The sequence below is a fragment of the Cupressus sempervirens genome, chromosome 3 (genome assembly GCF_028749045.1).
Source record: "Cupressus sempervirens isolate cs-2001-9-10 chromosome 3, ASM2874904v1, whole genome shotgun sequence".
NCBI lineage: Eukaryota > Viridiplantae > Streptophyta > Pinopsida > Cupressales > Cupressaceae > Cupressus > Cupressus sempervirens.
Genome location: NC_143120.1, coordinates 853,838,055 through 853,850,392, shown reverse-complemented (window position 1 = coordinate 853,850,392; position 12,338 = coordinate 853,838,055). Strand labels below are relative to the sequence as shown.

General features: G+C 34.7%; 1 protein-coding gene across 1 annotated transcript; it reads right to left on the bottom strand.

The window, feature by feature from the left end:
- Nucleotides 1–6,250: 6,250 nt before the first annotated feature.
- Nucleotides 6,251–8,499, bottom strand: LOC149569470 (uncharacterized). Its single transcript, XM_089822168.1, has 2 exons — nucleotides 7,710–8,499; nucleotides 6,251–6,952 (listed from the first exon to the last, which is right to left on the bottom strand). The coding sequence occupies exons 1-2, from the start codon at nucleotides 7,912–7,914 to the stop codon at nucleotides 6,672–6,674; spliced, it is 486 nt and encodes a 161-aa protein (XP_089678294.1). The 5' UTR covers nucleotides 7,915–8,499; the 3' UTR covers nucleotides 6,251–6,671.
- Between the last annotated feature and the right edge of the window lie 3,839 nt (nucleotides 8,500–12,338).

Below are 12,338 nucleotides of genomic sequence, written 5' to 3'. Positions count from 1 at the left end.
TCTCATTCAATTGATTCATGCTTTCCTAAGATTTCATCATTCTTTCATTGGTTTGTTTTTAAATGTTGATATCATTCTGTAGTCTTTCATTTTTTGTCCTTAGATTGATAAGCTCTTGATTTGTATCATTGAGCTGATCAATAAAGTTTGCTTGTTGAAGGGATGATTGTTGAATTTCATTATCCTTCTCTATCACTTCTTTGGCTATCTTTTTTTCCATGACTTCACATAATCTGACTGATTTGATTTCTTGCTCTCTTTTCAGCTTTCTGACTTCTTCTTGAAGATTAAAATTATTTTCTAATAGATCTTTGATTGCTTCATCAACTTCATTTGAATTTCTTTCTGGGCATAAGTTGTCAATTGTTGTTTCAGTGTAGAGATTGTCATTCATTTGTACTACAAGATCTTTCCTACTTTTCAATGATTGAAATAGTTGCTCCTTTTCTTTCTTGAGTTGTCAAATGACCAATTCCATATCCAACTTTTCATTCTCAATAGTCTTATCTAGCCTGTATACCTCCATTGTCTCTGATCTTATCTCTAGCAGTTAAACTTCTGATGTGAGAACCTAAAGCTCTAGTACCAATTGTTGGAAATATAAGGTAGGCAAGGTTACTGAGTGGGGAGGGGTGAATTATAAACCAATAAAACTTTATCTTACCTCACCAATTTATCCTTCATATAATATTCTGATCTAATTGCATGCATGAAAGAATGAAAGCAATAAAACATTCATAACACTTTTACACAAGATATGGTGACCCAAAAACCTTTCAATTAGAAAGTAAAACTGGGGTGGGGATGATACCCACAAGCTTTAGTAGTGTAGTATAAAGTCAACTTGTTAAGACTTACAATTGACCACTTCTACTGATTTGCCCTGTTAAGAGCAATAAGGACTATGAGGTCCACCTTGTTAAAGGATTTACAAATATACAATGAAGTATGCACTTGGTTAAAAGATTTAACAAAATACTGTTAAGTCCACCTTGTTAAAGGATTTGACTGATGCGCTTATTAGGATGAATCAGTGGCACAGGTGCATCAATGGTTGATCTCTGATTTGTTGAATGAGATTTCTTGTATTACAACAATCACCTAACTGTGATAGATAAATATTTGTTGTCCCTTATACTGCTTGTAGCCTTCTTCAATTTGCGCTCATGCACTTCATAATCTTCTTCAATGACATGTTTGGATATGATACAATGCATTACATACATACCAATCCAAATAACAACTTATTGGAGTTGGTTACAATACCAATTTCATCATAGTTCACAAAGTTGGCTCAACTGCTGTAACTTGGGTTTTGAAGACAAACTCAATGATGATCTGATACACGACAAACATTGTCAACACTCGACAAACTTTGGCACTCGGATGAACTTGAAGCTTGGTCCATATTGAACACTCCAAGTAGCTCGAACTCAGTCAACACTGAGTGACTCAGTGAACACTTAAAAATTCGATGAACACTAGATTCACATTGTTAACATTGTGAGCTTGGTAGATACAGTAAAACTTGGTTAACATACAAGAGCTCGGTTAAAACTACGATCTTCTTCACTTCTGTTGAATAGCTCAGAAGCCTCGACTACACTCGGTTTGCACTGTACATAGTCTTACATAGTCTTTGAAGGTCAATAAACACAGTGTGGCTTGACAAACACTATAAATTGACTTAGGTGCTCGGTAGACACTACATCTAACTACTTGGCTTAGGAGCAACTAAAAGACTTGGTTAGAACTGCAAGATGAATGATAAGCTAAATAACAACTGTAGAGCTCAGTAGCAACTGTAGAGTTCGGTAGCAATACAACCATTTGCAACTGTAGAGCTCAGTAGCAATACAACCATTTGACCAAGTGTTGAGTCATTGATAGAGAAATTGACCTTAATGTCATGTGTGTGTGTGTGAAATCTTGGAAGTAGGATTTTGTAAATACATATACAACTACATTTTTTAAAAGAAAATGATGTGTAATTTTTTGATGAGTGAAATAATTATGTAATGAGCTTGAATTTAACAAACATTCCAAAGTTCCATATCTTGAGGATGGGAAAAAATGAAAAAACGAAGAAGAGGATGCAAAGTAATACAAGATATGAAATAGGATTAATGATGCTACTCTACATTTCATAATTGAATTGTTGCCTATATTTTGTTTTATCAAATTGGATTGTAGCCCTATCATTGTAATAATGCAATGCCTAATGTCCTATGTATTCCTATAAACCTTCTACAAGGTTATTCATTGGACAAAATTCTTTAACATTAACAATTACTTCTGCAAAGTAATTTAGTAGGTCACAACTCCCACTATAATTTTTCTCCTAACAAGATTTCCACACAAAAAATAATGGTGTTAGGAGTTCTTGCATTGCTTTTTTGTTGTAATTTACTTTGTATTTCCATGTTATAGTATTTGTGCAATCAATTTAAGATTAATAAAGGAGCTAAAATGTTGATTCACTTGCCCCATCTCATTCCCACTCCCCCCTCGTTTTCTTCAATCCTAACAAGTGCCACATCATCATGTTTTTTTCTAAGCTATCGAAAAAAGCCCGTAAAAAAAGTAAGACCAATCTATTTGCATTATGGAGATAATATTGATGTGACATCACATGATTAATTGCTTTAATATTGAATATTAGATCAACAAGTACGAGTATTAAGTTAACAATTGCTATTGGGGGACACATTTTGTTCAATTAAGAGTAGTCATCATTAACCAAACAACACATTTACAACTCACAATTATTTTTACAATATTGCTAAAAATATTGAATATTAAATCAACAAGTACTGAGTATTAAGTTAACAATTGCTATCACAACCAAACATGTTCAGCTATTTGGTCCTCTAACATATAAATGTATCAATATCAACGGGCCTTATCTAGGTCATAACAACGAGACTGGAAAACTTTGTAACAGGGGCTGAATGATGCACCACCGAAACAGGATCTTTATTTTGCACCGAATCATGGAACTTAGAACTTAGTATTTGTGGTGTAAATTTGAGAATAGTGTCTTTGAAATGGCAACTGCTTTGTTTTTCTGTCCTAAGAGAGAACGGGTACAATTTACTGGCTGTATTAGATCTTAAACTGTTGTGTCTTTTTCCTTACAGATGTATGTTTAAGATGATAGATTGGATGGATCATGGAATCAGAGATCTGGAAATGTTCCTTTTCTGATTTAAATGTAGTCTTGCGAGTTTTCCCTAGTATTTATTCTGTGCTGTATGTTTTCCCGCTTTATTCTTTTCTCTGGTGCGTATGTTTATTCCTGTGGTGAGTTAACCCGTCGCAGATCAGAGATAAAGGAATTTTCCTGTTTTATTCTTTTTCAGTCTGCTGCGTATGATTTTTCCTGTGGTGAGTTAACCCGTAGCTGGGTTGTATCGACCGAAATAAAATAGAATAGGTTTTTGGTTCAGAGTCCAGTTATTTTCAGTGAAAAACAGAACTTGAGATGTTTTGAATGGTTAGCTAAGTGGTACAATTAACCAAATGATTTTAAGTTTAGGTCTTAGCTTGTCTAAGCTTTTTCCAATGTCTTGATCTGAAGAATGCTGGCTTGGGGAATGACAGACATATTCATAAATATTTATGAGCATCAGAGGCATGGGTGTATAAGCCGGCCCATCAGCCCGGAGACCTAGTTTAGAATGGATTCTAGATGACATCAAAAATTCAAATTGCACTACTCTTCATAATGAGTATATGAAAATAATTTGGTGACTCTGTGTTGTCGAGAAATTTACAACATTTCACAACTTCTAACATCCTTCCTTTAAGAAATGATATTTTGTTTATAGTCAACGTCACTTTCTTTTAATACTACCATGAGGATGAGTACCTCTGAATTCTGAACTTAAAGCTAGATAATACGACTTATAGAAGAAAAAGATCATTTCACACGCCTAATGAACCTCTTCAACACAACTCGTGGATCCATAATTATGGCGGGTGAAGGTTCCGACTCTATTGTCAGAATGCTGCAGTTAAGGATGACTCTTTTGTCAGAATGATTCAGTAAAGTTGTTGGCATATGCATTCATTTAATTCACTCCGTTCTTTTGAGCTGTCTAGTATAGATCTTGGAGGGGCGATCTGGAGACGTACAAAGATGCAGCTGGCAAGATAAATCTGAAATCTGAAAGACTGAATATTGACAGCTTAACATGTCATGCACGGATTGCCCTCGTGTTAAAGGTCTTTGAACTTGGTTGCAATGAGCCTCTCTCTTCAAACAATTATGGTTTATCTCGTGTTAAATGTCTTTGAACTCGGTTGCAATGAACTCTTCTTTTCAAACCATTATGGTTTACTTCTATTATCTTTTAGATTTGTATTACCAACAGTCGACACGGTATTCATGCCATAACATCTTCTTTAGTTTGGGATTCTAACAGACCACCAATAATACTCTTCCTGGAGCCTCTTAATACCCTTCTATAAGTACAATTGCTAGTGTTGCATTTTATTGGTGAAAAGAAGATGGTTTCTTTTCTAAAATAATCTTTTGCTATTCTAAGCATCTAGACCATTTTTTGGTAATCTATCTTGAATTGATATTGATATCTCTACTGTCTCAGAGACACAGAATATGCATAATATATCCTGTCTATTAGGGCTCGTTTGGTTGCTGGAATACAATCGGAATAGGATCAAGAAATTAAAATATGATTTGTATTCTTTGTTTGGTGCGTAAAATAGGAATAGGGAATAGGAATACGTATTCTCATTTTAGCCCCAAAATGAGCTTTTGTCCATTCCAAAAAATACCTGTAATTGGAATTGCTATTCTTGCATTCATTTTAACTTTCTCAAATTTGATTAAATTTTCAAATTCGCTTTGACCTGGGGTGAGCGCTGGAACTTTGTTTTCAAATTCGCTTTGACCTGGGGTGAGCGCTGGAACTTTGTTTTCAATATTTTCAAATATTTCAGCAATTTTCCACCGATTGCATCTTCAGAAATATTTTCAAATGGCGCCGATTGCAAGTTAACCCTATTCCAATTTAAGCTTGCATAACCAAACAAGGGATAAACAAGATTGGATTGCATTTTTCCATTCCTATTCTTCATTCTCCATTCTCATTCAAATTTTCTATTCTAATTCTCAATTCCTACACTTGCAACCAAATGGGCCCTAGAAAGAAGAAGCACAAGAATGATAATTAGTTAGAATAATTTGAAATTCATGGGATAGATGCAGTAGGGCAGCCCATAGAATACAGTTCCTATGAAACCAAAACCGTATAAGTAAATAATAAATTCTCTAAGAAAATACCAATAGTATTTAAAGCAATGAGGCCTTGCATGCCAAGATCAACCTGTCAATGTCCAATATAATCAGTAGATTTGAACATGGGAAGCAGTTAAGAAATATCATAAATCCAAATCCCAAAGGGCATCGTTAGCAGTTAGTCCAACAATCCCTCTCAGCATTGCTCAATGAGATTCAAACTTGTGACCAAGCTCCAATACCTCTAGTTACAAGCTAAGCTAAGGTTGTTGTTGCACCAAAAGAACAACCTGTAAATGCCCAATACAACCACTAGACTTACAGAGCACAGAGGCTTGTTGGTGGTTAGTCACCCTGCTATTAGAAATGAAAAGGTTGCTGTCCTATTGGGTGTTTGCAGTCCAAAAATTCCCAAAATCAATTAGGAGCTGCAAAAGCCACATCTATAGACTATGATGGTACTGGTCAACTGCAAAGCTGTTCTTATAAAGTAAAATGTATTAATTGAGTGAAAATTTAGAAGCTACTAAGCAGATAGAGGTTTTGCAGCCCTTGAAACAACAGTAGTACCTCTATTGATGGGCAAATTTCTCAAACTTACTCTACCTGAAAGATGCATTTTATCTCCATGGATAATTTATCACTAGTCTATCCGTTACTTCAAACGAAAAGAGAGTAATCAGTAGTCCTGCTTCTTCCCTGCCATGCTTGACCCAGAGATAACGAATCCCTGTGAGTGGTCTATGTCTTAAAGACGAAGACCAATTTCAAAAGTCCATAAAATTGGCATGTTTTGCTCTGCTTTACCTTAATTGCTATAATTCAGGTGCGATTAATGCTGGGAATATTGTAAACATCTTACATCATCACACTAGTGGGAAAAGACCAGCTTACACATCATTGAGTAAAAATTAGATGTTTGCAGTTTTGAGTATGTAAGATTGTGTGCACGAATAACAAATGACCCCAAGAGGCATGGACACCATGTTGATTAGAAAACGCTTGCAAACAGAATATATAAAGATCAGATATAGATGAGACTGAAATACAACCCCAATAAAAATTTACAGAGATTTATAATGCTATCATCGATGTACCTTATTATCACCAAGAAGGTGAATTGGAACTGCTGCCAATTTTCTAGAGTTCCTACTAGCATCGTTTACATCCTGTTATTCTTTCCTGTTATACTTCACTCCCCCCTTACATGATTATAGTATTCATACCAAAAGCTATGATAAAAAAAAATCCTAGAAAAAATTTCTGCTCATGAATCCACCACAGGTCCTCAATAATACAGAATTCACTACTTCATCGCAAATACCCATAGAAAGTGGGGAGAAAAAGCTCAGTGGAGAAAGGGAAAAGTGTGACAAATAGCTCCCATAATCAAATGCCCTGAAAAACATTAATGGGTATCAAGAATCCTAGCCTTCCTATGAAAAGATTTTTTCTTCAGCCTTGTTCTTTTCATGTCAGGTTTCTTTCCTTTATTGAAAAGCTGTTTGACCTCCTCCTTCATCACATTATTCTGGTTTACTTTATGCTGTGCTTGCTTGAGCTGATGCAAGCTTCTGTGATTATACACTGAGAAAGTTCCCAGTAACTCCTCTTTGCTTCCCATTATGATGTTTGCAGGCTTTGGCTCCTTAACATGGTTGATCGGCCCAGCATTTTCTTGAACAGAACCTGCTTCATCATTAATATTACTGTTATGCATAAGCACAGAACACATAAAAAATGCTTGCAGGACAAAGGAATAGCATAACAGAACATCCACATTGTAACTATAACCTCTGTGCATTCACCAAAAATATTCAATCAATATTGCAATCGATTCCAGAAACAAAAACAAAGGAGGGGCATTAATGGGATTACTACTGAGAAAATTCAGAATCAAATATGGTTATGGACCATGTTGTAAAAAAATGGAATAACAGATTATACAATCTCTCTTACCTGCACTCAGATCACATATTTCCCTTTCAATATCCTTTCCTTACGTTTCAGAGTAAGGCATAGGATAAATGCATAGCACAACCCAGAACCAGCACTATTATTACCACTATCAAAATCATTATTTCCACTACCGGTATCCACGGCCTAAAAAACAACAAATCGGTTCTATTCAACAAATGAGTGTAGGAAAACAAATTCTGCATCTAGTCCTTACAGTAGGGTCACGTTTTATAACCATTACCCACAACCAAAACACAACTCGAATATCATAGTATCTATCAATGGCAAGACACGGAACTCACATTTGCATTGCTATCTATATGAATGAACATACCATCATTAACTCACCCAATAAGTTAATTGTCTTTGAAGTTTACAGTGTATATGATTGATAAATTACATTGTGATTACCAGTATGCTACACACTACCATATTCAAAAGGCATTAATGGAGAAAGTGAAAAATATAATTCATGAAAACAACCTACCTTCATCTGGAGTGTAGGAGAAAATGTAAAGAACCAAAAGGCATGCCAACAGTAGCAGAGGAATGATGTGAACTGCTTGCTCTGTACTACAACCCAGCTGAGATTTCTTATCAATTTTTTCTTCTACCTCCGCTTCGGGCCGTTGTCTCTCTTCTGCGCGGACTCTCGGACCTAATTTACAGAGACCAGGCCCAGATCTATGCATTGCTAATCAAAATGAAGACTTCGTAAAAGCTACAAGAATGCTTCATAGATTCTCAAAAAAACCTAACATCAAACAATTAATGAGGTCATCAATGCTAAAATGCTGTAAGGGAGTTTCCAACATCCATAAAACAAACAACCAAAGAGCCTCCAGAAAATGCTTTTTAACTATTTGCCACGACAAGACTTGCCGGAGAAGCGAAGTACAATAATGAATGAAAAAATCAATGAATGCACCCAATGTAGATCATTTCTGCCCTTGATCTTATGCTACTCCAACCTACATTGTCAATTTATTAGGCCTCGATAACCAGAATCTACAACAAAGGATGAAGGGATCACTTGAGCATACAAAAACCTACCAAATGTGCCCCACCTATTAAACTTACAATGTATTTCATTCCTAATACTGATATTTCCATTATATTTCCATTATATCTCCATCTGGATGTGACTCTGTTTCAGTTTAGCTTGTTGGGGTTTAGAGTATGACCTCATGTGACATCGTGTGCTGCCCACTTTCTGTGCCTTATCTGCTTAGTGGGCATTTTCTATTTAGACACTTGTGCATGTCTAAAGCCTTTCTGGCTATGTGTTCAAGCTTTTCATTATTTGTGCTTGCAATCTTAATCTCTAGTTTATGACGATAGAGACCCCGATACTGTTGGCGGGTTCATCTTTATGGATCTTTATGTTAAATGCTCAAGCTGGCAATAATCTAATCATTTATTAATTCAGCCAGAAGTAGACATAATTGTCGTAATCTCTTCCTTATCCAAGCAATCTACTGTTTGTTGCTTGTCCTTTTTCCCCTCTGGTCCACACCACCGGATAGATCTATGAACAGGCAATGGACCCCAACTAGAGAATTAGCAAGCTGTTGGCGGATTCCTTGAGAAAGAATTTCAGTACTTATGCGATAAAGGTATCCAAAGCAGCTAGAAAAGAGTAAGGCTATTGTCCTTTATATGACTGTAAAGCAATTCACATCCTAGAAGGCGGTCGACTCTTATGCGCATCCTAGGTAGATGATGGGTTAACTACTTTTCACCAATTTTTTAGGTTAACGTTCTAGTAAGAAAACTCCATCGTTCTTTGGCCTTTAAGGGATAGACTGAATTATAGGAAGATTTTAATAAATTTTATGAGGTCAAAGGAGTCTATGGGACTCGCAAGTTAGCACACAATTTTCGAAATGAGGAAAAGAACTTAAGCTAGCTATAATCTGTTGATTAACTTGTCTCTTCATCAATGGATTTTGATAATCAAATTTGTAGTAGTTCAAACCTTCCTCTAAAGTTTTTACAGCCTCGGCTCTGATGTCTTTGTATGCCAAGCACCCCATGATAAAGTGGTTCTCCGTCTCACCAGCCCCCAAGTGACATAATAGCACGTCGTGTTTTCCCATTCCTCTTTTGGAACCCTCCATCTACCTATTTGAGATCTTAGCTGACAGGAACCAGTTCTAAGTTAAGCTATGAGACTTTTTGCTCTCCATTTAATATTTGCTCCTCTATAGGCTTTTTCCTCATGATTTGTTGTGGGATTAAACTCTTTGATATAATATGATTTTTTCCTGCCCATTGTGCCTGGTCCATATGGTACTTCAAAACTTTTCACAAACTAACTTTTTTGTTTCTTCATTACTAACCAAACACCCTTGAATGTTAATATCTCATTTTTTCATCCACTTGTTGGTTTGCCTCATCCATGTGCCTTTTCTCTTTTCTAGCTTTTCCTTTGTGATTAACATAGGCCAATAGTGGCTTTCCATACCCTGAGTTTTCTTTAGGTAACTTAGTAGTCGAACTATTACAATGACTTCTAAGGGGAGGAGTCAGCTTTCGCCGACAAGATTTCATAAGGCACAATTCTCTTGATTTTGAGGCTACTGATGATAACGTGTTGTATTCTCTCAACCTGTCTCCACTTCTAATCTGACATTCTACTGCCCCAAATTTCACACCCATACAAGACCATTGAGGTGACTAGTAGTACAAACAACATTTTCTTTGTCTTCCAATTCCATAGTTTTGCACTCCACTTATTCTATAGAGGATACATTGCTTTCTAGCCCCCTGAATTCTTTTTGTTATGTGTGTTTCCCAACTAAACTGGTTTTGAAAATCTATTCCTCGATATTTATACTCATTCTCTTGTAGATTGTTCTCATTGTTTTCTATAGTAAATACTTTATATTTATTGTAGAGTGTATTTAATTTAATTCTTGTTAAAGATGATGTATATTTATCACATTTAATGGGATTGGAACATTTGACTTCTCTTTCATGAGCAAAAGTATCTTACTACTAGGCAAATTTTGTCACCTTTCTTTTGATAGGAAACAACAATCTAATAGATAAAGTTTGAAATCTTCTTGATTTTGAGGTCGCAAAATTCTAATAGTGAAATTGATCTATTTCTTTATAATATTGTCTATTAGTTATATTTAATTAATTATGTCAAAAAAATGGTGAAAATGGTATAACTAGTCTATTTTGATAAGATTGTTTTTATTTAGTTAATTAATTATGTCAAAGGCAAAAAGATTAAAGTTAAAAAGAGCAAATTTAAAATCAATGTTAAGAAGTTAAAACATCTGCAAGGGCATTACCATCTTCTTCAATTATGTGAAAATCAACAATTTAAATAAAAATGTAAAACTATAAATTTAACATGTGCTATATGTGTAGTTATTGAGGGGCCTTCTGACACATTCAACACAAGATGAATCTTTTTACTCAACCTCTATGGGAAAAGGTCTAAATAATGAAATCCCAAGCCTCCCAAGGTCTCTTAAACCAAGTCATGACATTGTTGGGTAACCAAGTATGCTATGATAGTCAATTTCACAAGGAGTATGTTGGTTCATCGAGCTGCAAAAATGCACTTCTCTTCTACTCCTAAACTAAATCATATTTAAATAAATGTAAAAGATAAAACAAGGATGCAAGAAAGTAAATGTTTATCATTGTCTTTAATCAATGTTATGAATAAAAATCTGAGAACAACAATAACATATTCAATCTCACTTGGCATGCAAATTGGCAATTTGACATGAAAATGAAGCCAATTCTTGGAATGGAAATTATAACTTTACACATTCATTGCTAGTACCAATCACCATAAACCATGCATAATTGACAAAAGTAAACATAAATTCAACTGCTTAAAATCTTGTTTGGATTCAAAAAGATAAATGTAAACAACAATGCCATGCATTTATGAGGAATGTCCAATGATAGAATGAAGTGATAAACTTTAAGAAATATATCACCAATTCATTGACACAAGCTTGCACTTCTCCTCAAATCAAAGACTTAATTGCTAAGTACAAGAAAAGCTTAAATGGTACAAACTAATTAGGACCTCAAATTCATCAATTCATGTTCCATATAAATGAGTTTCAAATCTAAATTTATAGAGAAATGGGAATAAAATCCCCCCATAACCCAAGAATCTACAAGGCGCAACAAACGTATTATTGTTTCAAAATTATAGATAGACTTTGCAATATTCCCTAAAGAAGTTGAAGTCAATGTTTTAAGAGAATAGAAAGAAGGACCAAAAAGTGTTAGGTTAGTTGAAAACTCACAAAAGGTGGTGTTTAATAATGGAAATGATGTCTCTAAGACTTTAGGTTTTTTTTTTTTTTTTTGAAAACTAGAATTGCAACTAAAAATGAATGTCCACACTTTGGAGAAAGAATCCTTATACTTTGAGAATGAAACTTTTCATTTGGAACTGAGCTTGTCATGGAGGAAAATAAATTTCTTCTGTAGAGGAGAAGTTGCCATTCCTACTCGAGAAGATTACAATTGACTACACTAGAATGGGGCAATTTGTCAAAAATATTTGATTACCACCAATTAACTACATTACAATATATTTATAAGTTATTTACCCACCAAGTATACAAATTTAAGAATATTCCTTGAAAGAGAGAAAGAATATTCCAAAATTGTAATTTAAAACAATTGTCATCGTTGCTTGTTTTTGTACTCAAAATAATTTACATGGTAATAACTCAATGATTCTCTTTTGACCCATATATCCAATTTATCTTGGATTTAGCAATTACTAAGGCCTCCTTCAATTTGTTGAGTGAATCTTTGAGATTGCTTATTGCCTTAGCTTCTTGATATGAAGCTTAAATCATGTACATAAACTCATTCATGAGGTGTTGGTCAAACTTTCTCCACAAACCAGACATTTGATCTACGAATCTATCCCATTAGGATATAATTGCATCTCTTACATATGCTCTTCATCTTCCCTCTATATACAATTATGCGTCAATATTACTCAGTACAAAATCTTTAAAATTTGTATATGTGTTATACATCATAGGGTTATATGCTAAGATTATGGTTGTATATTGCTCTGACAATCCTCTTAAAATCCAACACATAAATGTTTCTTTGT